The following is a 27,933-nucleotide window of genomic DNA, read 5'->3' on the forward strand; positions in this document are numbered from 1 at the left end:
ACTACCAGCCATGGGAAATACAGAAGCCTAGAAGGACAGATTCATGTGTTCTTCTCTAAAGTAAAAATTTCCACTACAATACAGATGTTTTAAAACACTTATTTTTGAAGATAATGAAAGTTTAAAGTTAAATTTGTTTATGAAGAAGAGGTCTTACTTTTCTCTGGAGGTATAATTCCATTCCCGAAGAGGATTTGTCCACACTCAGCCACAGCACAGTAGAGCGTTTCTTTACCAGAGGTTGTGAGCTTCCTCTTGGGGAGAGTGTAGACACAGCTCTGTGGAGGAGAACCAGCCTCAGAGCTCTTCTTACACTCATCACTGGCGTTTCCATGAGTGCAAATGATTCCTGTATCAGATTCTCCTGAGCCGTGTCTGAACCAGTACACGCTCGGTTCTTCACAGCTTGAAGTAATGGCTTGTACTGAACACTGGAGTGTGAGCGACTCTCCGTTCTCCAACACCTTTACAGCTGGAGGAATTTGTTTTGTCTCCTCATCTTTAATTTAGTAAAAATATTACTATAAATAATGAGTGGTGTGAAATTACAGAGAATTCTACATAAAGTCTTGATCTGGAGCTAGTTATTAGTTATAGTTAGCAGGTTATCAGAGTAAAACTGTTTACCTTCAACAACCAAAAGGGTTCCAGATGTAAAGTCTGGTGAAGTGTTCAGCATTTCTACACAGAAGTATGTTCCTGTATCCTCTTCTGTCACATTTTTAATGTCGAGATTAAACAATTTATCATCACTAACACTGAAGCGTTTATCATTAGGTCTGAAATCTTTCCCCACTGTTCTCCCTAACAACTGAGGAACCTTTCCAAAACTCTGTTTGAACCAATCAAGTTTAGTTTTGTCATTAAACACGCCACATTTTATAGTAACATCTTCTCCACTCTTTATTTTTTTAACTTGAATCTCCTTGATGTTAGAAGGTTTCACTGAGAAAAAAACAAAAACAAAAAAAAACAACACATTGTTTAATGGTTTTTAGTAATGAAGTCAAATGTGTCAATGTTTTTTTTAATATAATTTTATAAAATTCTTTAATATAAAAATATAAAAATGTAACTCACCTGATGTTAAGAGGCAAAGAGCAACAAAGAGTGTGATTATCGTTCTTGTTCAATCAAAGTGATAGTGATGTTAGGAACTCAGACAGTTCAGTAGAAAACTGAGTTTAGAGTCAGCCCCTGATTGGATGATTTTAAGCTGTGGTCTGATTTGATTGGTCCAGTGGCTGTAATGAGAACTGATGGTGGAGTTTATACCCGGATATAACACGATCTCATACAAGCAAATATTTTACTAAACTGACAAATGTATTAATAAATATATTTTTTTTCCTAACTGACTTTAAATCAATGAATACAAAAAAATGTGAACAATACAAAAAGAGTGATGAGATCTCCACTAGAGGTGTGAACATGTGTGTAATTCCCATTCCACCTGCTACAGAAGAATTCATGGAAAAACGATCACAAAGACTAATAAGTGTAAAATATTCAAAATGGTCAGGATTGAGTTTGTTTACTGTGTTGAGTGCAGGATTGTTATGTTTCCCAAGGCTCGGGTAGGAATGAGGAGATGGGAGGAAGGCTTGGGACAACTGAAGGAATCTTTTTTTTTTTTAATTTACCTTTAAAAACTGTTATGTATTTACTATTAGAATATGATTGAATTTCATTGGTGTCATGTTTCCTCCTGGTTCCATGCTGTATGCCAGTGCACCCAGTTACCATGTGTGGAATAAGAGAGGGTTGGTAGCATCTTGGTGAAGATGTTATATACTGGGAAGGGGAGGCTTACACACATGTCTGTTTCCCAATTCACCACAAGGGCTAGCCAACAGAAGCAGGCTGCAGATGAGAAGATTAGTAAAAAAGCATGAACATTACTGCACTTATACACTAGTCTCATCAGATCATCCTGTGGTCAAAGCTCCATGGACGCTTGAGTTCTTTCCCTCAAACTTCACACACCATGTCTATGATCCAATCTACATCATTCAAAGACATTTTAGACATTTCTACACTTTCACCTTTCACTGTTTCAAGAGGAAGATGTCAAAGTATGGTGTGAGTGGGTAATCTAGCGTCTCATGGTTTGGTCACTAAATAAATCCTTCTCACTATTATAGCCTGAAATTTCTATTATATTCTTGGGACACTGGAGATAACTTTATGTTAACCATTTAAAAAAGATAAGGGTTACATTCTTATTCATGCAAAACCTGCACACAAACTGCTGCTGCATTTTAACACCTTTGATGAGGTATAAACCACACGCCGTCCTCATGCTGGGGTTTGGTTTAAGAACATCTCACACTAGACAATACATGTTAAAGTTAATGGAAACATCACACCTGCTTAAACTGTTTCAAATCTGAGGAAGTGTTTAGTTGTTAAAATTACAACTATAGTTTATTATTTTTTCATTGGGACAAGTCAACCCTGAACTGACCTGGAAGATTTGTTAATTAGTTATATAGTTTTAAAATGTAATAATGAATTTTGAATAAAGATGAACATTTTATTCATGTCCAGACCGTTTCCCATGTACCAGTGAGGAATCGAGAGGTTCAGTAGACTTTTTGCTTTAAATGAATGGTAATGGTAATGTTAATGGTGACCTCAATCTTCCTAAGGCTCCCTGGACTAAATTCTGCTGAAGCATATCTCTCTCTCTCTCTCTCTCTCTCTCTCTCTCTCTCTCTCTCTACCACCTTTCACTCACTCCCTCACCCTCATTACTTCTACACTGAATAAATTGTGCTACCGGCATTGTTTTTAATCTGACAAGAGACGAAATCCCGTGGTCCCCAAACCAGACTCCCTCCGGCCCCCGACTGCACCTAGAAATCCTGTCCATATAAATAATGAACAGGACAGGTGACAAAGGGCAGCGTCCAACATGGACTGGGAACAAGTCTGACTTGCTGCCGGCTATGCGAACCAAACTCCTGCTCCGGGCATATAGGGATCAAACAGCCCTTAGCACAGGGCCCCAGACCCCATACTCCCAGAGCACCCCCCACAGGTCACCACGAGGGACACAGTCGAATGCCTTCTCCAGATCCACAAAGCACATGTGGACAGGTTGGGCAAACTCTCAAGAACCCTCAAGCAACCTGGCGAGGGTACAGAAATGGTCCAGTGTTCCACGACCAGGACGAAACCCGCATTGTTCCAATTCCGTGTCCAGGGATTGGGTTGCTGAGGCCCCCGCCTTCCACTGCCACCCAATCCACAATGCACCGGCCCCTTACGGTTCCTCCTGTAGGTGGTGGGCCCATGGGAGTTCGGCCCCACGTCGCTCCTTCGGGCAAGACCCGGTCACCAGGCGCTTGCATGCAAGCTCCAACCCCCGGGCCTGGCTCCAGGGTGGGGCCCCGGTTGCGCCATACCGGGCGACGTCACGGACCTTGATTTTGATTTCTTCATAAGGGGGTATTTGAACCACTCTTTGGAGGGGTAATGAATTAAAATACTCTAAAAATCATTTAAAATAAAGGAGTTTAACAAACGTTTTAATCTGATTTAATGCTCAGTGTCTGAAATATAATTTCAGCTTAAACAGCAACGTCATGGAGTAACCAGGCCCTTCCCTCATTCACCAGCCTTCACATGCACCTGCGTACTAATCAGCACCACCTATTCCACATTCACCAATCAACACACACCCTATATAAGCCACTCTCAGTCACTCACTCATTGTCTGGTTTTGTTTGTACTAACGTGATTTTCTCTGCAGTCATTCAAGCTCCAGATTCCTTTTTGTCTCACAGCAATTGGCTACCCTTAATTCGTCCACGCTTTTGGACAGGATTCGCTCCTATATATAATTCCTCAAGTTAAGGATTCAGTTACTCGGATTCCTGTGATATCCCCTGCATGTGTGTTTATGTGTGTTGCAACATTTTGATGCTTTGTACTTTCTTTCCTGATAGATATGTTCATGGACTTCAATAAACCTCACTCTGTTTTGTTTACCTTGGTCTTTAGTGTCTGTGTATCATTACAGAAGGCCAGACATAGTTCCAGAAGCAAACTAAACGTTCGAGCATCGGATCCCGTTTGTGAACTAGTGGATCTTCTTCGCTCATCGCTACAATCCAGCACCTGTCACGGAACTGTCCTCCTCTGCCACCGTATTCACATCCCCCATGGCCAGCCCGGCACCCTACTCTGGTTCGGCAGAGAATTGCACCAGATTTTTCCTGCAATGATCACTCATGTCCGAGTTGCAGCCGCAGCAATACCCCACCAAACGCTCCAAAATAACTTTCATCAAATCACATTTCCAAGGGAACTTCAAGGAAGTTTTTCATATATCTGATGCTGATTCCTTGGCACGTGACAAATTGTATCACTTACAACAAGGAAAGATGAATGTGACTGACAATGCCTTGAAGTTTCGCACCCTAGCTGCTGTGAGTGGATGTAATGAAGTGGCATTTTTTACAGCAAATCACAATGGATTGAATTTCATTATGGATACATCTCGTCTTTTATGATGGGAGTGGAGAGATTCATTCAACTGTCCATTTGCACGGATCATGGCCATTAGGTTGTCTGACGATGGAAAATTCACCACCCGTTTCAGCCGACCAGAGTTCGCTCCTCCATAATTTACAAACATGCAGGTGGACTCTACTCATCTCTCACTGTCAGAGCATCAGCGGAGAATTAATCTAAGATTGTGTCTTTACTGTGGAGCTTCAGAGCATACTATTACCTCATGCTCCATCCACCCACCATGACACCCGGTGAGTGTTATCCAGTCTGAGCCATCCCTTCACTCACCATTGCAAACTCAAGTGTTATATTTTTTCTCCATCACTCTATTTTTATTTCAACTCTCCTCGGTTCAGCCGGTAACTTCATCTCCTCGAAACTATGTAACTCCCTTCAGATCCCCAAGATCAGAGTTCCAAAGGCACTCCAAGCCCACTCCATCACCGGAAAACCATTAAACAGAGCCAACATACACCATAATGCAGGACCCGTGGTGCTGACAGTGGGAACGCTGCATGTAGAGGATATCACCCTTCTGGTCCTGGAGAATTCCACCTCGGATATCATCTTCGTGCATCCATGGCTTATACAGCACCACCCGAAGCTCTCTTGGTAAACCGGTGAGGTAAAGAGGTGGAGTTCTCACTGGTTGTCGACCTGTTTCCCTCAGCTGCCTTTACGACGTAGTCCATTGATATCCATAGTCTGAGTATGTACTACTTCTATTGAAAGACCTCACCAGAATATTCTCTCCAGGATTCCAGTCGAATATCAGGAGTATGTCAACATATTCTGTCCCAAGTGAGCTTCGCGGCTACCACCTCATAGGCCATGGGATTGCACAAATAATCTTCTACCAGGTGAACCAGTGCCCAGGGGAAGGATCTACCCACTATCTATGCCAGAACAAAAGGCCATGGAGGAGTACATTTGAGAAGCTCTCGCTGAAGGCTATATCCATCCATTTACCTCTCCAGCTGCATCCACCTTCTTCTTTGTATCTAAGAAGGAAGGAGGCCTCCGACCATTTATTGACTACCGGTCACTCAACAGTATCACCACCAAGTTCCGCTACCCCCTTCCCCTCGTCCCTGCTACGTGACTGCAAGATCTTCACTAAGCTTGATCTAAAAGGTGCGTACAACCTGGTAAGAATCCACTCTGGAGATGAGTGGAAGACGGCATTCGTAACCCCGTCAGTCCCCTTCGAATATTTGGTGATGGGGTATGGCTTAGTGAATGTGCCATCTGTCTTCCAGGACTTTATGCACCATGTGTTCTGGGTATTCCTGAATCAGTTCATGATTGTCTATATCGACGATATCCTCATCTTTTTCAATTCTTTACCAGAACATATCCAACATGTCACTGCAGTCCCTCGGAAGCTCCGGTAACACGATTTGTATCTCAAAGCCAAAAAAGTGTGAGTTCCATACCTCCCATATAGCCTTTCTAGGCTATGAGTTATCATCGTCTGGAATTTCTATAGATGAAGAGAAGGTAAAAGCTGTTCAGAATTGGCCAATTCCCAACACTATCAAGGAGCTTCAGTGCTTCCTGGGATTTGCTACAGATGCTTCTACAGATGGTTTATCCACAACTTCAGCTTCATAGTCACACCCCTCACCTCACTCCTCCGAAGCAAACCGAAATCCCTGTGCTGGTCTGCCTTAGCTACGAAAGCATGCGAAGAGCTGAAAGAAGCCTTCACCCAAACTCCAGTTCTCATTCATCCCAATCCACAACTTCCCTTCACCGTAGAAGTTGTAACCTTGCTACATTATTAAGACCCACACAAAAAAAATATATAAACTTTTGCTTTTTGTTGTTAAAAAGAGGCAAAGTTTTATATATATATATATATATATATATATATATATATATATATATATATATATATATATATATATATATATATATAATTGAAGCACGGCTTGATTTCAACCTGCCAAAGTTTTCATTGTCACTGGTAGATCGGAGGGTGCGGGGTGCAGTGCGAGGAGTGATGAGGGCTTTGATGTAAGAGGGAGCTGGTCCATTTTTTGGCTTTGTAGGCCAGCATCAGTGTTTTGAATCTGATGCGTGTAGCTACCAGAAGCCAGTGGAGGGATACGAGCCTGCGGCCTCTCACCGGAGCTCTACACACCCCACTCTTTCCACATCAGAGCCGTGACGACTGCAGCCTCAGTCACCACGATTCCCACCTTAAAAGGTCTGGAACGATGGTCCTCGTGCGGCATACAAACGGTACGTCCGTCCGGGAACTAAGGACATGTTAAATGCTCAAAACGCCATGGACCTCCTCTGATCATGTCTGTCATCCTAATGTGTGTTCCCTTCACTCTCTCTCTCTCTCCTGCTATTGCCTTCGCTCTCATTTCATGCCTCCGCTATGCATATTAGCTCCCAGCTCCAGAGTTCTCTATAGGGTGCGCTGCCCCTTCCGTCCACACTAGCTGGCAGTTATACACACGCCTTCGCCCCCGCTGCGGCAGGGATGCGTCAGTCCCTCTCACGATCCACCTTGGCAAACGGTCTCAGCAACATGCTCGCCGACGCACGCCTTTTCAGTATTATGATTTACCATCGTTCATGTTTGTATTGTAATTTCATGTTGTACACACAACGTTTGACAAGAAATGTTGTCTTCCAGGTTTTTCCCAAAGTATGAATGAAGTCAACTATTTGAGTGAACAAAAATAATTAGTTCATGTTTCAGTTCATATTTAAGAACACTGATACATTTTGTCAGGTTTATTTGGAGAATTCTGAGTCGCCCTGCTTTCGCCCTGCTGTCGCTACCTCTGAGCTGAATTCAGGGAAAAGAGACACACTGTGTTTGTATAGTGAAGCTCTTCAAACATTACTGAGACCTACAGGGAGTATTTGTACAGAATAAAGGTGTAGTATTCGGGGTTAACGCATTTACTGATGTTGAGGAGCCTGTTATGAAATTTCTGGGTTTGGCTCATTTTTAACAGAACAGAAATAATGTCCAGATGAAGTCAAAGTACACCACAATCATAGACAAGGACAAAAAAGTAGGTCACAAACAAATGATATCATACAGTCTGTGGAGCGGAGTGTACAGAGCATGCCAATATATACTCATAATATATCAATGCCTGCTTACTTCTAAACGGAACCTGTGCATGCTCTTAAGGATCACCAAAGACAGTCTCACAGCTCACTGGGCCGTCCCACAGCCCCAACCTCAAACAACAGTCGCCCTTTAAGTCTGTGAATGCTGGAGATCAGAGGATAGAACTAAGAACCAAGACCTACTTTATCAAGTTGAGTCAGGCACCCACATAAATGTCATTAGATATGGCAGATAAAATACAGTGAATCACACATGGTAACAACACTAAAAGACAAATCATTGACCTCTACTGCAGTATAATTCTCTATTGATATTGATGAGCACTGAGCACCAATAGACTCCTGAAGATGCGGAACGCCGCCTTCAGAGCTGGAGATGAGGTGGGCCTGAGGACAGCCAGGGCTCCTATCCCGTGGCATTAGAGAGGCTAAAAGGCAGTACTCCAGGAGGATAGCCTATCAAATCAGTGACAGCAGAGACACTCGGAGCCCGTGGCAGGGGATACAGACCATTACGGACTACAAATCTCCACCACGGACCTGTGACAGTAACATCTCTCTGCTGAATGAGCTGAACGCCTTCTTTGCTCGCTTTGAGAAGCAAAACAGCACCACTGCTCAGAAGACTCCTTCTCCTCCCGGTGACCAGGTGATGATGCTGACCCCGGATAGTGTGAGGAGATCCTTCAATAGGATCAATGTACACAAAGCTCTGGGTCCTGACAACATTACTGGGCGTATACTGAGAGACTGTGCAGTAGAATTCACAGACATTTTTAACATCTCACTCAGTCAAGCTGTTGTCCCCACATGCTTCAAAGCTGCCACCATCATTCCAGTCCCGAAAAAGCCATCTCCATCATACTTCAATGATTACCGTCCTGTTGCACTTACTTCTATCATCATGAAGCAGAGGTGGCAAAAGTACACACATCCTTTACTCAAGTAGAAGTACAGATACTCATTTTTTAAAAGACTCCAGTAAAAGTAGAAGTAGCGACTACACTCTTTTACTCAAGTTAAAGTAAAGAAGTATGGGCTCTGACATGTACTTACGTAAAAAGTCACCGTTACTACTACCTGTTTAGTGTCATGCTGGTAACTGGACGTCATGTTATATATATATGTGTGTGTGTGTGTGTGTGTGTGTGTGTGTGTGTGTGTGTGTGTGTGTGTGTGTGTGTGATGTACTGATGTAGGTGAGGTAGGGTGGAGTCAGCGTTCACATTCATCCCAAAGGTGTTCAGTAGGGATGAGATCAGAAAACACTTTTGGAAAATACAATATATACCAAGTGTATCACCAAGGCCATATCCCAAACTGTAGGGAGATTCCAGCTCTGTCCTTGAAAACAACTCAAAATTATTGTGATGTTTTACAAATGACAAAATTAATGTTAATTAAATTAAGCACTTCGTGTTTTTTGGGTTGACACCAGGGGCAGTTCTAGGATTTCATCTTTAGGGGGTTTTAGCCCCCAGTGAGAATAATTTCATTGCTTTTGGTTGCCGTCTTTGCGTCTTTCCGCCGATTAACGTTATAGATAAACGCCTCCAGCTCTGACTGCGCGTGCACGCTGCGCGTACCTGTGCTTCTCCGTTCAAATAAAGCAGACAGCTGAAGACGCACTTTTGAAAGACTACAACACACGCGTGTAAAAGCAAAGTAAAAAATAAATCGCTCTTGGATCAAACTGATAAATAATTTTCTTTCCATCGACGACATGTCCTGCATTTTAACATAATTTTTATTGTTTATTTATGAAAGTAAAAATTATCCTTATAGTTTTAGGGTGGCTGAGTTTACAGACAGGGGGCTGAAGCCACCCTAAAAAAGGGCTAGAACCGCCCCTGGTTGACACAATTCGCATTGCGTCAACTGATGATGCCATCTCAACTGCCCTCCATTCAGGACTCACTCATGTGGACAAAAAGGACTCGTACTTTAGAATGCAGTTCATAGACTTTAGTTCAGCATTCAACACTATCATCCCTCAACACATCCAGCACCATCACACTGAACACTGGGGCCCCCCCAAGAATGTGTGCTGAGCCCCCTTCTCTTCACCCTGCTGACCCATGACTGCACACCATCACACAACTCCAACCTCTTTATCAAGTTTGCAGATGACACGACTGCAGTGGGTCTCATTAGGTACAAAGATGAGACAAACCACAGGCATGAGGTGAGACGCCTGGCCGGGTGGTGCACTGACAACAATCTCTCTCTGAATGTGGAAAAGACAAAGGAGATTGTTATCGACTTCAGGAGAGCACACACTCAGCATGCTCCTCTGACTATCAATGGTGCCACTGTAGAGAGAGTGTAAGTAGCACCAAGTTCTTGGGTGTGCACATCACAGAGGACCTCTCCTGGACTGAAAACACTGCAGCACTGGCAAAGAAATCACAGCAGCGACTCTACTTCCTCCGCAAACTGGGAAGAGCCAGAGCCACGCCACCCATCATGCACACCTTCTACAGAGGCACCATCGAGAACATACTATCGAGCTGCATCACTGTGTGGTACGGTGCTTGCAACGCATCCTGCCAGAAGACGCTACAGCGCATATAGTGAGAGCAGCTGAGAAGATTATTGGTGTCTCTCTCCCCTCCCTCCAGGACATTTACGAGACCCGTCTCACCCGCAAAGCCCTCTGCATTGCAGGTGATCCCGCCCATTACACAGCTTCTTCAGTCTGCTGCCATCAGGGAGGAGACTGCGGAGTCTCCGGGCCAGGACCAACAGATTGAAGGACAGCTTCATTCATGTCAGGAAGCTGAACTCGCTCTCAAACTTGCCTCCACTTCTCTTTTCTGCCCCAGGCACCACAGATCTATGAACCCAATACACCCCTCCAGATCCCACATCCCCAGGTCCTTCCACCCCCCCCTCCGACTAACATACGGAAACCTGCACCAGTCACTTTGTGCAGCATTGGTCTGCTCATTTTTCACTTTATCTGCATACTCTATGCTTTATTTAAATTCCATTGTTAATATTTTGCCCCTTGGGACTGAGAGAAATACATTTTCAATTCTCTATGTTTGTACTGTACATGTGGAAGAGTTGACAATAAAGAAAAACTTGAACTTGAACTTGAATATGATAACAACAACACTAAAAGACAAATTATTGACCTCTACTGCAGTATATTTCTCTAGGGATAATGATGACCACTGACACCAATATGGTAACAGACCCAACTAAATGCTTTATGAATGTCAGAACAAACTACGAGCAATATCCAGGGAAAAAATTGGAACAAAAATATCATAACAATGGTTATACATTCAATTATTAGATATTGGATTAGACTGGTCACTTCCATGCGACACAAAGACAATTAAGACACACAGACGACAGAGTTAGAGGAGCTTGTGCAGCACAAACAGCAGGACAAAGTCAAATTTACCTCTAACATATTCATGATCTTCTGGCATAGCAGAGAATGAGCAAACCTCCTGTTAAAACGAGGAACGAACAAATCTCCTGCTACTTAGTGAAGATTAACAACTAATCGACTCCTTTCAGTTACTTTTTACATGATTCAGATGACAGAAACCCTGCAGTTTAAGAATATGATATTTAACTGAGATAACAGATGATCACCACATGGTGGCAGATAGTAAGAAGAGGCCTTTATTTGCCACATACACATTACAGCACTGTGAAATTCTGTCTCCACGTGTCCCAACTTTAGATGTAATGCCAGCCATGTTACAGCTCCCCTGGACCTTACCTCCTCCTGGTTACTCCTGTACAACCCTCAGAGAGCTCTGTAGAATCTTTTTGAGTTCACTGCTGCTGCTACATCTGAGCTGGATTAAAGGAGTATTTATACAGAAGGAAGGTGTAATTCTTGGTGTTAACTTTAGGCAACACTGATGAAAAAACATTGTCAGGAGAAACAGTGGTGTGTAATGTATTTAGAAATGGCTATAATCACTGTTCTCTGTTGCAGATTAAGAAGGACAGAAAGATGTTGAAGGGAGAAGTGTGTGTGTGTGTGTGTGTGTGTGTGTGTGTTTGTGTGAAGAGGTATTTAAACTACTGAAACAAAATGGCAAAAAGAACGTTTTTTTTCTGCCTATAACAGAAAGATGTGAAATCTATGTGTTAATATTAAATAAATGTATTGGATGTGGGAAGTGAAAGATTCAATTTTGCTGGTTTTGAACAGAAATGTGTTTAAGGGGTTCAATACTTTTTCATGCTGCAACAATTTGAATGATTTTCTTTGGACTTGACATCTTCCTGCAATCATGTTAAGTAAATAAAAAAGAAAAAATGATGATGACTCTGAAGATCTTATTAAAGTCTAATTTTATTGCATTGTTCATGAAACACTTCAGTTTCAGCAGAATCAAAGCAAACCCTGAACAATATCAGTTCAGACATTTGTTTTTAATCGACTTTTCTAGATCAATATAAATGAACATTCACTCTCTCTCACACACACACACACACACACACACACACACACACACACACACACACACACGTACGCACACACACGTAAGCACACACACACACACATGCACACACACACACACACACTCAATCTAACACACACACATACACACTGGAGTAAAATTTAAAAAAAATAATAAATGTCATGTACTGGAAAATACAGTTAGAGCGACACAGACAACAGTTAAAAGACAATTACTATTAATTATATATTATTATATTCATTATATTATATATTATTATTAAACAAGATAATTATCAAGTTTAAGTCCTTGACTTTAAAACCTTGTACCATATTGTAATTATAATAACTGTAACACTGAGAACTCCGATTCTTGAAATGGAGAGCCAGAAGAACAGACGCATGTTAGCAGTACAGCTCTCACCTACAGGGAGAAACACAATTATTGTTAGGAATCATTCAGTTCTGGATTCTGATTGGTCAGAAGTTTATGTTAAGTTTGTTTTTTTTTTGTATTAAATTGTTTTATTGCACATTGACTTGTGTTGTTTTGTGTTGGTAAATTGCTGTCAAACAAAGAATAACTAATAAATCTGCAAAAATAAAAAAAAATTATCAAATTCAGACATTAAATAAATGTAGTTCTTAAAGTTCTTACTCATTTCATTGCACATGGGTGTTTCAAGTGTTGGACGGTGTGTCGTCTCTATCTTTACATATACATCAGAAAAGGAGAAAATAAACAGAAATGATACTAAATATAAATAAAGTGAAATATTCAACATTTAATACATATGTAGACATAATTCTGGTTAAAGTGTTGATCTGGAATTAGCAGGTTATCAGAGTAAAACTGTTTACCTGAAAATTGCAGACGTGTTCCATATGTGAACTTCACTACACTTCCTTCTATTTCTCCACAGAAATATTCTCCTTCATCATCTTCACTTGTTTTTTTAATACTGAGATCAAATTTATTGTCATTTACACTAAAACTGAAACGAGCATCATTAAATCCTTCACTAAATCTGTAGCCCAAATCGCTCTTGTATGGTTTTGCAAAACACTGAGGTAATTTTCCTGAAATCTGTCTGTACCAAACTACATTCTCTCTCTTTGTGTCACTGCTAATGCTACACTTCATAGTTACATCTTCTCCACGCTTTACTGTTATCACGTCAATCTCCTTGATGTCAGAAGTTTTCACTGTAAAAATGTTTAATATTTAATGTCAGTAAATGAGTTAAATATAAAATATTATAGTTTTACATTAAAGTTTCAGAAAGTTACTCACCAGCTGTGAAGAGAGAAAAAAGAGCACAAAGAGCGACAAAGAGTCTGATCATCGTTCCTGTTCACACCAAGTGATCTAATGAACTTGTGTGTTCAGTACAAAACCAGGTCCAGACTCAGATCATTGCCATGCTGCTCGATGAATTCCAAGTCTGAAGTCTTGTGTTAAACGCTGCTGACAGGTCGAGTAGGATGAGGACAGATGACAGCTTGGCTGATCTAGCAGCATGTAGTTTCTCAGTAACAGCTATTAAACTCGACCACTAGAGAGTCAGCGATGTTCATAGTGGACTTCATCTGGGACGCCTACAAATCCCACCCCCCGCCCTGTCTTCAAATCAGATCACGCTTCCCTCCTGCTCGTGCAAACTTAAACCCGCCCTCAGAACCAAACAATGCTGGTGGTACAGTTTAGATTCTACGCTACAGGACAGTTTAGATTGCGTGGACTAGGACATGTCTGGGTCTGACTTTGGTGATGGAGCTTTACTCAGATACCATAAAGTTCCATTAGGAAAGTGTTTTTTCATTTGTTCTCTTTTGTTCTTTCTTTTTCTTTTCCTCTGACTGATATTTGTTGTTTTTATTGCTGACTGTTGACTCGGTTTTAATAATAACTGCAAATTCATTTAAAAAAGCCTTCATTTTGACCTTTGACCATTTTTTTGCCACTTAATATGTCAGTGTTACAGAACTGTTGTCTTGTTGTGTTCTACCTCATCAGTATTCTTTCTAAAGTTGGACATGGTTTCTGACACACACACACACACACACACACACACACACACACACACACACACACTTACATTTACAGCATATAACTCGGCAAGCTTTTGATCGATTTACACCGAACTTGGTCAGGTCCTTTAGGACCTTACTCCGGACGAAGTTTTTATTTCGGAATTCCCACGGAATTTTCGGTTTTCCCGTAGTCGACGATCGAACATCCCCTAGACTTGAATAGGGAATTCCGAAAAGTCCTCTAAGCTCTCACACACACAATACATCCAACATTAAGAATTGCATGTACTGTTCTATGTTTTATAATAAGTAGAATCCCATAATGACTGCAGTACTGACATGAAATGTCTAAACCTTCAGTAGCTACTTTTTGCCAAAAGTATTACTGTACCATCCATAATGAATGCCCTGTTCTTTCAACCTCTTGATGCTATGACTGTTGTTGATGATATTTCTTGGGATCGTGTAGTTCTTGGGTTCTGATGCCATCTACCCTCCTTCAGGCATGGAGGCCTTCATGTGGGAGTTTGAGCTCTCCTGATCCCTGCCTCAGTGCATCTACCTCGATCAAACCTAATGATCCACCTGGTCATTTGTTTGTCAATGATTATCTGCTGCTTTCTCAGGCCCACCACTAGGCTTCCTGGTTCACCTGACCCCCCACCTCCAGTAGCACTCTGGGCCTGCTGAGGTCACACTTTTGGTGGCCAACCATGGAACCCGCAAAGGACACTCAGTCCTTTGTCTCTGCACTGGAGCAGTTTCCATGGCTAAAAACCTCTTGACTTGTCTTTTGCAGGTTTTGATGCATTTGACATGCCATCCTTCTAAAATGTGCTGTTCATCAATTTAGAAGAAGAAACATGAAAATAATGGCTGCAATTTTGCATAAAAGTGAGCAAAAAGTGGTGAAACTGCAACTGATCCACAGTTCAGAAGGAATTCACACAAGAGATGAATCTCCTTGATGAAGATGATGTACAACCTGTGTCTCTGCTAGTGTGTGCATAAATGTCTATGAGGACTTGTCCTCCTTAACTGGTCTAATAAATAAAGGGTAATAATTAATGAAAGCTCTCACACTATGTGATCACTAAAGAATTAAACTGTAAAACACATCTTGACTTATGCTCGCAAAACCTTTAGACAGAGTGCTGCTGCAGTCTACGAGTCCGGCAGCTTCATCACCTTTAATGTGGTTAAAACCTTAATGGCCTCACGCTTCTGTTTGGTTTGAGCTGTTTGTGCTCTGGTTTCCATCACACCAGAGAATGTGTCAGTGTTAGTGGAAACAGCTCTGTGGTTTAAAGTGGTATAAAGTGGTATAAAGTAAAAAGTTGATTCTTTCTTTATCAGGGCATTAAGAAATGTTCATAAAATAAAATACAAACAAATGTCCTGACATGTATTCATGATTCTACATTAAGAATGTATAAAATAAAGAAATATAAAATAAAGAAATTAATAAATAGAAAGAAAGAAAGGCATTTAAATCATGTGTTGAATAACAATTTATTTTTCAGTACTGTTGAGTTAGTATTTATTCAGTACATTCATTGCAGCTCTACATGACAGTGAAGCATCTGAGACTTTTTTCTTTGAAAAATATATTAAAGCTAAAATACAAAACTACAAGCAAAATGTCAATGAAATCACAGACCATGATTATCTGCTGCTTTCTCAGGCCCACCACTAGGCTTCCTTTTTTCTTTCTTGTTTTATCGTGATCGTGAATTAATTTTCTCGTGATTTTTGCAAAAAAACTTTCTAGAGTTAGCAAAAGCTCAGTAATGCAGCATCATGGATCAATGTGTTTGCTCTGATCAGGGACTCAAACTGAAACAGCTCTCTGTCTGTCAGTGATTGACAACTTCCACATAAGTGTCTGACAATTAAGAAGTAGGCTGTGATGTCTGTAACTTTATTATTGTGATTTTTCTCGCTATACAATTACGAAAAACTGATTTTTATGTCGAGATCACAAGAAAACAAGAAAGACAATATGTAATAATGCATGTGAAATTACAGAAAAAGTGAAACTAACAATTTTTTTTTATTTCTTTTTACAACAAAAAATGATTGTAAAGATAATAACCAACAACCTGTTTGGAAAAATACAGATGTTTTAAGACACTTATTTTTGAGGATAATTAAAGTTTGTTATTGAACACCGTTCCACCTGTGGAACACTACCGCTAGGGGCTGAAGCTGCATAATTTCATTGTAACTTTTAAGCATTAAATTCTCTAAAAACACGAAAAAAACTTATGTTTCTAGTAAAGTTTATACTCTCAATATTTTTCAAGCCTACGCACAAAGCATAATATGATTCATAGCCGTCTTACTCTTAGAAACATTTTTTTTTGGAGAAAACTGACCTAGGTGGTGCTAGACCAGTTTTCCCTTACCTTTAGATGCTTCCCTTTCTTCACTGGGGTAATATATTCCAAAACAAATAATCCACAAAAATCCACACAGGTCCAAGGAACTGAAATCTGTAAGCCTTTTAATCCAAAACGCTTTCGTCGCGCCGCAAATATTCCGAAAAATTGGAAACAGTGGTGCGCCACCATCTTTGTTTCGGCTCTAACTTCTCATTGGGGTATTCAAAAATTCTAAATTCTATTTATAGCCCAGGGCGTAACGAATCAAACAAGCCCTCACGTGAGCCAATCGGTGCTTGTATTGCAGAGATAGACGGCTGAGAAGCCAATGAGGTCAGACATCATTTTTGGGAACCCTCCCTTGACTGACAATTACTCCTTCCAATAGCAATGAAATTGGCCGGGACCTATACAGCTCTTTAGCCAATAAGGAGACGATTCCAACGGTATGCCACGACCCGCCTCTCTAATGCTGGCTTCCGCGCGAAAATCGTGCAGGATGGGTTTATTGCGCAATCCTCGACCTTTTCTCACTCTCACAGCTCAGGGTGTCAGGTTACAGCCTCTTTACACAACAGAATAGTAGAGAGAGAAGCTGTGCTTGTTTTTGGCCATTTAAACTGAGCATGTGTGGCGAGGGTAATGTTGTTACACTAGATTATTTAAATTATTATTAATTAATTGTACTAACACAAGGCTTTTATTTTGAAGTTCGTGTTAGAAGAGATGGCACGGTGATGAATGGTCACGTGACCACTAGAAAAATATTATTTTTATTTCTTTTTCTACAAACATTATTTCTTTATTGGTTTTGTTTTCTCTCCTTTTTGAAACTGTTCACCTTTTTAAAAATTTTTATTAAGAATTGTATAATGGTCATGTGCAAGCGTGAGGGTGGAGCTGACGTAATTTCCGGTGTGCGCTCTCTTTCGCGGGATTTCAATGCGATGAGAGGTATGTTTTATCAGCTCCCCAAGAAAGTGTTCAAAAGTAGTTAATTATTTACTGTTTATGTACGTTCTGTACAAAATGTGATTGTTTAGTACTTTTTTTTGTTAAGACATTATTAATCTGAGTTATGCACATTGTAAAAATATGTTTAATGTAAAGTGCGAATTCACGTAATGGCTGCCATGACACGTGCAATGGGCTGCTGAAACTTTGTTGTATAACGTTGTATTTATTCTTAATGATCCAAGAGATTTACACGTATATAAATATACCTGTAATGATTGACAGGCACTTCTCGATCAGACGTAATCCTGTTACTGCCTGATGCTGTCTGTTGTGTGTAACACAGGTATGTAAATAGATAATTTCAGTGTTCGTGCCTATTCTTAGATTTTCTTATTTCTCATGTTACAATTGTATGTTTGATATTTTGTTTTAATGCTCTCTTTCGCGGGATTTCAATGCGATGAGAGGCACTTCTCGATCAGACGTAATCCTGTTACTGCCTGATGCTGTCTGTTGTGTGTAACACAGAGGAGAGATCCCGAGAGGCCAAAAGTAAACCATTTGACAACTGCATCATGGTGTGACATCTCTTTAATTCTAAAAATACACAACGCAGAAGAAAACCCATTACAAAATGGTGCCGTGACCTGTCGTTTGGTTTGCTGGATGCTGACCGCCTGGGGTGCTGAAAGTGTGACCGTCTTTCCTCGGATTGCGGTGACATCATCGTTGAATTGCGTGACTGGAACGGCTCATCTGTGACTGGTTTGGGCTTGTTTATCTTTGGAAGGACAATTGTTGTTTTTATTTCTGAGTACGGACATTTGTCTTTAAGGACTTTTGATTTAAGGACAAATTTTTTTTTTGTTTGTTAGTGAAAATTGAGGAAAGTAGTTATGACTGATGAAAGTTTCACATTTGAACACAGCATGTTAGCTGGTAGGGGTAGGGGTGCGCTACTAACTACACCTGACAGAGGTTTTCAGTTTATGAGTCCTCAGTACACAAGCACTGGGAGGGGTGAAATGCTGAGATCATTGAATGCACGACATGACATAAGCTGTAGTCCAATAACAAAACCTGGCAACCCAGAGTGTATCAAACATGATTCAGGGCTCTCGAAGGACATGAATAACCTCATTAGACGCATTGGATCTGAAATTGGTGAAGCTATCAGGGACAGTTTGTTGCAGACTAGGCATTTAAGTATGCCGTCTAGTGGTTGTTTTGGAGGAAACACTAGTGTTTCTGACCCTAAGATGTCGAATGCAACCATTATTGATGCTTCCAAGTTAAACTTAGTATTAAAGTCAGAGATAACTGCACCTCCTTATTATCGTGGAGATGGTACAGATAAGTGTTCCATGTTGGAGTGGGAAGAACTGATGCAAGTGTACTTAAACAAAAAGGAAATGGTAGAATCTGAAAAGGTTGATGAAGTAATGAACAGACTAATGGGGAGGGCCAGGGACATTATCAAGGTCTGGCTGAGCAACAGAACGGTAACTCCCACCGTAGATGCTGTGTTCACAGTATTGAGACACCATTTTAGCGATTCCTGTAGCTCAGGAATGCCTTTAGCCGATTTCTACTCTGTAAAACCGTATTCAAATGAGAGCCCATTGGATTATTGGTTAAGGTTGAACAAAGCTGCTGAGGTGGCTGAGCGAAGCCTTAGGGAGGAGGGCAGAACCTTGGAGAATCGGTGCAGAGAACTGGCTGTCATGTTTATTCGACATTGCCCTGATAAGGACCTGTCTATTGTGTTCAAAAGCAAACCTACACAGTCATGGACAGCTTCTGAGGTCCAGGAGAGATTGGATGAGATGCTTAGGGAACAGAAAGCGACAAAGATTGTCGTGTGTCAACAAACAGCCAGGGCTCTGGAGCCCATTGATGATCCGACTTCTCTGCCTCCTCATAGGTCAGTAACAGCCACACCGTCAACCGATAACACTTTAGACAAAGTTCTGACCATGTTAGAAAAGACTATTGTGTGCAATGCTCAAACTGTTCGTGGTGGTTGGCCTAAGAATTCTAACAAACTGAGCCGTGAATGTAAAGTTTGTAATAGCAAAGACCATAGTACTACTACTCATTGCAGGATGTATAATCTCTGTTTTAAATGTTTTTCTTCTGGACATATGAGCTTTAACTGTGAGAAAATCATGCCCAAGGAAAACACTGGCAGGCAAGATAATGTCGCGTCTCAGGGAAACTAGAGAGCCTCCATTGGGGGGAGGGCAATGTGGGGCATGATGATAGTTCCTCCTTAAACGCTGATGTTGAATCGGTTTATTCATTTTATTGTGAGAGTGTAGGCAAAGATAAAACTGTGATTTTTCAAAATACTATTCAGTCAATGCAGAGTGACAGTCTGTTCTACACCAGTGTTTTGGTACAGGACAAGGTTTGTCTTAAGGGAATGCTGGACAGTGGCTCTATGGCGACTACCTTGAGTGCTAGTGTGGTGCCTCAACTAAGAGAAGCCGGAGTCCTGGATCAGGAGTTGTTTCCTCCGTCAGACATTGTCCTGGTTGGGTGCGGTGGGAAGCAGACTAGTCCTGCAGGTATGTGTGATCTGAAACTTGAGGTGTACGGATTCAGTTTTAGTGTACCAGTCCTTATTGTGAGTGGACAAGTAGACCAGCTTATCATTGGCACTAATGTACTGAAACCCCTGATCAGAGAGATGAAATCAAATGAGGGATTTTGGAGAGTTCTAGATAAACCAGACCAATCAAATCAGAGCGAAGACTGTCAGTTTCTGCGTAAGCTTTCGTGCATCAAGAGATGGAGGGGTAGTACTATCCCGGACAAAGTTGGTACTTTAAAGTCTAAGTCTGCCGTGGTTTTGCAGCCGATGAGCGAACACCTTGTCTGGGGTCGACTACCACCAGGGCTAAAACTCTCAGTGGGCAGCACGGTTGTAATTGAACCTAGTACTTCTCGCTGTGTCCACCGTAATGTGCTTATCGGTAGAGTAATCTCTCCCTTATGGGGCGACGGTTGGCTCCCGGTGAAAATGATAAACCCGACGAACTCAGAAATTGTGCTGCGCAAAAATGCGAAATTGGGTGATGTCTACCCATGCATTGCTTTGGAAGATTTTGATAATGTGCAAGGACAACGAGTTTTCCAGAACGTAGCCATGAACAGCGGTAGTGCATGTGGTAGTTTGTCAGCAAAGAGCTCAGTGTCTGGTGCTAATCACTTCAATGACATTAGTTTGGATGAACTGGGCCTAAATGACTTAAACTTAAATGACTGTGAGGTGTCGCCCTTTTAAAGAAGCAAGCTCATTGATCTGATAAAGAAATATGAGTGTGTTTTCTCTAGGCATTCGTTGGATTGCGGTGAAGCGAAGGGGTTTTGTCACCGCATTCGGTTGACCGATGACAAACCCTTCCAGTTACCGTATCGCAGAGTTTCCCCGGCTCAATATCAAAAGTTGAGAGAGACGCTCGATGAGATGGAACAGATGGAGATAATCAGGAAATCGACCAGCGAGTTTGCGTCACCTCCGGTGTTAGTTTGGAAGAAGAACGGTGATTTACGGTTGTGCACTGACTTTCGGTGGCTTAACGCTCGTACGGTGAAGGATGCGCATCCTCTCCCTCACCAAGCAGATGTTCTAGCGGCGTTGGGGGGGAATAACTTATTTTGTACCATGGATTTAACATCAGGGTACTACAACATTCCTTTACATGAGGAGGATAAGAAATTTACAGCTTTCAGTTCTCCCCTTGGTTTGCATGAGTACAACCGGTTGCCGCAAGGGCTTTGCAACAGTCCTGCTACGTTCATGAGAATGATGTTGACTATTTTCGGTGATCAAAATTTCACGAGTTTGCTCTGTTACCTGGATGACCTCTTAGTTTTTGGTAAGACAGAGGAAGAGAGTTTACAGAGATTGGAGTTGGTGTTTCAGCGTCTCAGAGATCACAACTTGAAACTTTCACCCTCCAAGTGTAGGTTTTTGCGTAGATCAGTCAAATTCTTGGGTCACATTATTTCACAGGACGGAGTAGCTAGTGATCCTATGAAGGTTGAGGCTATTGTGAATGTGTCCGAGAAAGACTTGATGGAAGTTGATGGTGTTACCCCATCTGTGGGCAAAATCAGGTCATTTCTGGGCATGGTCGTATACTATCAACATTTCATTGAAAATTGTTCCATGATTGCGAAGCCTCTCTTTCAGTTAATGACCGGTCAGAAGAAACCTAGAAAGGGGAGGGGTGCGATAAAAAGGTTGGGAGTGGTCCGGAAACTCACTCCTAATGACTGGACTGAGGAATGCAGAGTCGCGTTCGAGAATCTCAAGACTGTACTGGTAGGTCAGGTCCTACTTGCTCACCCAGACTTTTCACAACCATTTTTACTGTCAGTAGATGCTTCGACGAGTGGACTTGGGGCTGTTCTATCCCAGGTTCAGGAGGGTCATGCGGTTGCAAGGCCAATCATCTTTGCATCAAAGTCACTCAATCACGCTCAGTCTAAGTACCCGGCTCATAGGCTCGAATTTTTGGCTATGAAATGGGCCATTTGCGATAAATTCAGTCATTGGCTTCGCGGGCACGGGTTTACGGTTTGGACGGATAACAACCCGCTCAAGTATATCTTGACCAAACCGAGGCTTGATGCCGGCGAACAGAGATGGGTTGCGAAACTGGCCCCTTATGAATTTTACATAACATACATACCTGGATCGAAAAACGTTGTAGCCGATGCGTTGAGTAGGGAGCCTTTTGCTGCTTCCAGGATTTTGCACAGACTGACCAGAACACCGTATGACGTCTTGAGGCATGAAGCGGAGACTCTTGGGGTTGAGCAGGTGCAGGGTATGTTTCATTCGTCTTGCGAACGCACAGAGGGGGAGGTTTTTGTGGACTTGTCTGGGTCACAGAAGTGTCGTGAAATGGCTAACCTGGTGCAGAGTTTTGCTCCAGGGAGAGTGTCCTGTGAGGAGATGTCAGCTGTGTTCCGTACTCATCGTCACTGGGAGGAAGGCGCGGCGGCTAGAGCAGTCGCATATGTTCAGCATTTGAGGGGATTGGAGGACGTAGCACAGTGCCCACTCAACAAGCTTACCCATGATGAGCTGCTCGAAAAGCAATGTCATGATCCAGTGATTAGTAGGGTGAGGTTCTTTGTGGAGCGAGCTAGACGTCCCTCTAGGAGAGAAAAGACTAACGAGTTGAAAGAAACCGTACGAATACTCAGACAGTGGGGCAAATTTACATTCAGGTTAGGTATACTTTACCGTGTGTCTAAGAATCCTGTAACCAAGACTAAGTCTTACCAGTTTGTTGTGCCAGCAGCTTTAAGGGATTTGGTCCTAAAAGGGGTGCATGATGATACTGGTCATCAGGGCCAGCACCGCACTCTTTGGCTTGCGAGGCAGAGATTCTACTGGAATTCTATGGAGAAAGATGTGAAACTGTATGTGTCGCAATGCAAGAGATGTGTGTTAAGTAAAACTCCTGAGCCGCAGGCTAGAGCACCACTCGTATCCATAATGACAACAGCACCACTAGAGTTGGTTTGTATTGATTTCTGGACGGCCGAGAATGTCCATAACAAGTCAGTTGATGTGTTGGTAATAACCGACCATTTCACAAAGCTTGCATGTGCGTATGTTTGCCCAAATCAAACTGCGAAGTCTGTTGCCCGTGTTCTGTGGAACAACTTCTTTTGTATATACGGCTTCCCAGCCCGAATCCATTCTGACCAGGGTGCGAACTTTGAAAGCTCGCTGATTGCAGAATTGTTGACTTTGTCAGGTGTTTCCAAATCTCACACCACACCGTACCACCCTATGGGTAATGGCCAAACTGAAAGGTTCAATCGTACTCTTGGTGACATGATAAGGTCCCTGCCTCCGAGGACTAAAGCTAATTGGCCTCAGATGTTGAACACACTGACCTTTTCTTACAATTGTACCAGGCATGAGACTACTGGCTACCCACCATTCTTTTTGATGTTTGGTCGTACCCCGAGATTGCCAGTAGATGTTTTGTTTGAGAGCGTAATCTTGGATGTGGGGACTGTTGATGTAAGTAAATATGTCCAGTCTCTAGGGAAGGATTTAAGGGAGGCAATGTCACTTGCGCAACAACATGCACGTCAGCAGCAAAACAAACAGGCTGAACATTATAATCGTAAATGCAAGGGTCATTCATTAGAGTTGGGTGATAGAGTCCTGCTGGAAACAAAGGTGAAAAAGGAAAAAGAAAATTAGCAGATCGTTGGGAGAGCACGGTGTACATTGTTGTGAGCAAGAACTGTTCTTTGAACACGTACAAGATTCGCCACCCTGTTAATGGTCGTGTCAGAACTGTACATCGGAACCTGCTAATGCCTGTAAATTTTTTACCATTGCCTGCTTGGGGGGATTCAGTGAATTCAGAATGTAACTTGAGTTCAATTTGTAATTCATCAAGTACTGACCTCCAGAAAAGTGACACTGCAGACAGAACTTCTCAGTGGATTGCTGACTTGGGTGCAGTTGTAGGGAGGGAGAAAGTTGAACTGAGTGATGTAATTCACAGTAGTGAACATGGGACTTATGGTCTTGAAGTGGAGCGACAAACTGAACATGTTGAAGGGGCAGAGTGTCAAGACATCTCTGACAGTATATCCAGTACTTCATTGTCTGTGTACATGGCTTCGAATGATGAGACATCGTTTATGTCAGACGTACAGAATGTAGACTCTGTATCCCAAACTGTCACGCCTGCTGTTGATAATGTCTATGATGTTTCTGCTGTTGTGAGTGAGATGCCTATGAGTTCATCTCAAGATGCCACACATTCTGGTCACAATGCAATTGTATCTGGTGAACAGCAGGGTCCAAGAACAAGATTTGGTAGATTGATTAAACCTGTGTGTAGACTGATACAAACAATGTCATCTCAAAGAGTTCGTCCTGCTCTGGAAGTTTAATTTTGTTTAGGTATTTCTTTTGTTGTTTCAGAGGGTATTTGATGGAATGGGCCTGCATTAATTGGATGGGAAAAATAACCTTCTATGGTCCACAACTCACGAGTTTGCTTGAGAAAATAAGCGTGCAGTGTGATTATTGGTGTACGTCATTATTGAAACTGTGTATATGGCATGGTTTTTCAAATGTTAGATTGGGGATTAGCTACCCTCGGTCTATGTGACTCTTTAATGAGAGAGCTTCATAGCTGTACAACCTAAGGTGGTTTGTTTAAATGACTACACTGATATGAAGAGATGCTGGGTTGGTTGTCCAATAATCTAGTGTAAAACAGTGGGGGTGAATGTGGCGAGGGTAATGTTGTTACACTAGATTATTTAAATTATTATTAATTAATTGTACTAACACAAGGCTTTTATTTTGAAGTTCGTGTTAGAAGAGATGGCACGGTGATGAATGGTCACGTGACCACTAGAAAAATATTATTTTTATTTCTTTTTCTACAAACATTATTTCTTTATTGGTTTTGTTTTCTCTCCTTTTTGAAACTGTTCACCTTTTTAAAAAATTTTTATTAAGAATTGTATAATGGTCATGTGCAAGCGTGAGGGTGGAGCTGACGTAATTTCCGGTGTGCGCTCTCTTTCGCGGGATTTCAATGCGATGAGAGGTATGTTTTATCAGCTCCCCAAGAAAGTGTTCAAAAGTAGTTAATTATTTACTGTTTATGTACGTTCTGTACAAAATGTGATTGTTTAGTACTTTTTTTTGTTAAGACATTATTAATCTGAGTTATGCACATTGTAAAAATATGTTTAATGTAAAGTGCGAATTCACGTAATGGCTGCCATGACACGTGCAATGGGCTGCTGAAACTTTGTTGTATAACGTTGTATTTATTCTTAATGATCCAAGAGATTTACACGTATATAAATATACCTGTAATGATTGACAGGCACTTCTCGATCAGACGTAATCCTGTTACTGCCTGATGCTGTCTGTTGTGTGTAACACAGGTATGTAAATAGATAATTTCAGTGTTCGTGCCTATTCTTAGATTTTCTTATTTCTCATGTTACAATTGTATGTTTGATATTTTGTTTTAATGCGCTCTTTCGCGGGATTTCAATGCGATGAGAGGCACTTCTCGATCAGACGTAATCCTGTTACTGCCTGATGCTGTCTGTTGTGTGTAACACAAAGAGGAGAGATCCCGAGAGGCCAAAAGTAAACCATTTGACAACTGCATCATGGTGTGACATCTCTTTAATTCTAAAAATACACAACGCAGAAGAAAACCCACTACACATGCAGTCTTTTAATTCAAAGTTATACAGTAAACGAGTAAACAAGAAACACATGACCGGATGGACATTTCCGTAGAAAAATAGTTTTATTGAAGCCATTTTTGGGTCTTTTGACTTGATTTTTTTTTTGGTGAAAGCCAAGACATGTGGCTATGAACCTCAGGTGTTAAATGTTACCTAACATGTTCCAGAGAAATAAGATAAATTAAAAACCTCAGGCGAAAATCAAAATTTTCCATTCTAGCCTCTGTAACTTTGTGTCAGTAAGGCCTAGAATCAATCTGACACTTGTATCTGAAACTAGAGAATCACTTATTTCCAATGTGACCAGGGTCCACCCTGTGTGTTAAAGTATGTGGGAGCTGTATCACTTTTTGTTTTGTATACAATTTCGTCCGATCGTTCGTGTGCATGAACAGGTTAAAGTTAAATTTGTTTATGAAGAAGAGGTCTTACTTTTCTCTGCAGCTTTAATTCCATTCCTGAAGAGGATTTGTCCACACTCAGCCACAGCACAGTAGAGCGTTTCTTTACCAGAGGTTGTGAGGTTCCTCTTGGGGAGAGTGTAGACACAGCTCTGTGGAGGAGAACCAGCCTCAGAGCTCTTCTTACACTCATCACTGGCGTTTCCATGAGTGTAAATGATTCCTGGATCAGATTCTCCTGAGCCGTGTCTGAACCAGTACACGCTCGGTTCTTCACAGCTTGAAGTAATGGCTTGTACTGAACACTGGAGTGTGAGCGACTCTCCGTTCTCCAACACCTTTACAGCTGGAGGAGATCGTTTCATCTCCTCATCTTTAATTTAGTAAAAACATTACTATAAATAACGAGTGGTGTGAAATTACAGAGAATTCTACATAAAGGCTTGATCTGGAGCTAGTTATTAGTTATAGTTAGCAGGTTATCAGAGTAAAACTGTTTACCTTCAACAACCAAAAGGGTTCCAGATGTAAAGTCTGGTGAAGTGTTCAGCATTTCTACACAGAAGTATGTTCCTGTATCCTCTTCTTTCACATTTTTAATGTCGAGATTAAACAATTTTACATCACTAACACTGAAGCGTTTATCATTAGGTCTGAAATCTTTCCCCACTGTTCTCCCTAACAACTGAGGAACCTTTCCAAAACTCTGTTTGAACCAAACAATGTTATCTTTGTCACTGGACACGCCGCATTTTATAGTAACATCTTCTCCAATCTTTACATTTTTAACTTGAATCTCCTTGATGTTAGAAGGTTTCACTGGAAAAAAAAAAATTGTTTAATGGTTTTTAGTAATAAAGTCAAATGTCATGAATTTTTATAGTTTTTTTTTTATAAAATTCATTTCTATAAAAATATAAAAATGTAACTCACCTGATGTTAAGAGGCAAAGAGCAACAAAGAGTGTGATCATCGTTCTTGTACAAACAAAGTGATAGTGATGTTAGGAACTCAGACAGTTCAGTAGAAAACCAAGTTTAGAGTCAACCCCTGATTGGATGATTTGAAGCTGTGGTCTGATTTGATTGGTCCAGTGGCTGTAATGAGATCTCAGTAAAAAACAGACTGTATGTAGTCTTCAAATAATGATGATGAGAAAAGATGCAGCACATCAACAATATTAACTGCACTGAAATTCTAATGCTTAAAAAACCCTGGGTGAACCAGTCACCATAATTAAACACCGTTATTACTGTTTACCTGCAATTATAACTATAACAAAGTATTTAAACATCACATGCATTAACAGAAATTTTAAAACCGTGCAATATTACCTGTGAGCAGTATGTCTGTTAGTGTAACTACTTACTCATGGTCTCTTTTTTCTTCTTTGTATTTAAACATTGTGTTGTGTTTATACTGTTTATTATATTATGTCTTTATTCTTTTATATATTTGCATTTCTTTCTCTTTGCTGCTGTAACAGAAATTTTCCCATTGTGGCACGAATAAAAGTATATCTTATCGTATCATGTTAACAGTGGTTTGTGTAGATTGTAACATACTGTGAACCAAAGGGTCAAACACCAGTTGATCTGATTCCAGGTAATCAGAGGAAAACAAAGCTCAGGGAGTAGAAAAGCTCATGTTGGTCCACATGATACTGACCAACACAGTACACACAGAACAGTACACACAGAACAGTGCACACAGAACAGTGCACACAGAACAGTACACACAGAACAGTACACACAGAACAGTACACGCAGAACAGTACACGCAGAACAGTACACGCAGAACAGTACACGCAGAACAGTACACGCAG

The 27,933-nt window shown here is 41.3% G+C and overlaps 1 protein-coding gene and 1 long non-coding RNA gene across 2 annotated transcripts; one reads left to right on the forward strand and one right to left on the reverse strand.

Annotated features, from left to right (window-relative positions):
* Positions 1 to 137: 137 nt before the first annotated feature.
* Positions 138 to 27,627, reverse strand: LOC113649916. The gene is made up of 3 exons (XM_047801545.1): positions 27,042 to 27,627; positions 628 to 945; positions 138 to 499 (listed from the first exon to the last, which is right to left on the reverse strand). The coding sequence occupies exons 1-3, from the start codon at positions 27,079 to 27,081 to the stop codon at positions 138 to 140; spliced, it is 720 nt and encodes a 239-aa protein (XP_047657501.1). The 5' UTR covers positions 27,082 to 27,627.
* Positions 16,813 to 18,006, forward strand: LOC125138971. The gene is made up of 2 exons (XR_007138058.1): positions 16,813 to 17,430; positions 17,716 to 18,006. It is a non-coding gene; the product is annotated as an uncharacterized LOC125138971 (long non-coding RNA).
* Positions 27,628 to 27,933: the final 306 nt, after the last annotated feature.

This window comes from Tachysurus fulvidraco, chromosome 16 (assembly GCF_022655615.1).
Source record: "Tachysurus fulvidraco isolate hzauxx_2018 chromosome 16, HZAU_PFXX_2.0, whole genome shotgun sequence".
NCBI lineage: Eukaryota > Metazoa > Chordata > Actinopteri > Siluriformes > Bagridae > Tachysurus > Tachysurus fulvidraco.

Excerpts from the sequence above, each read along its gene's own strand:
- LOC113649916 (XM_047801545.1), bottom strand. The coding sequence starts at position 27,081 with ATGATCACACTCTTTGTTGCTCTTTGCCTCTTAACATCAG. Across the intron at positions 946-27,041 it reads TCTTTGCCTCTTAACATCAG|TGAAACCTTCTAACATCAAG; the intron begins GTGAGTTACATT and ends TTTTTTTCTCAG. Across the intron at positions 500-627 it reads AACCCTTTTGGTTGTTGAAG|ATGAGGAGACAAAACAAATT; the intron begins GTAAACAGTTTT and ends ACTAAATTAAAG.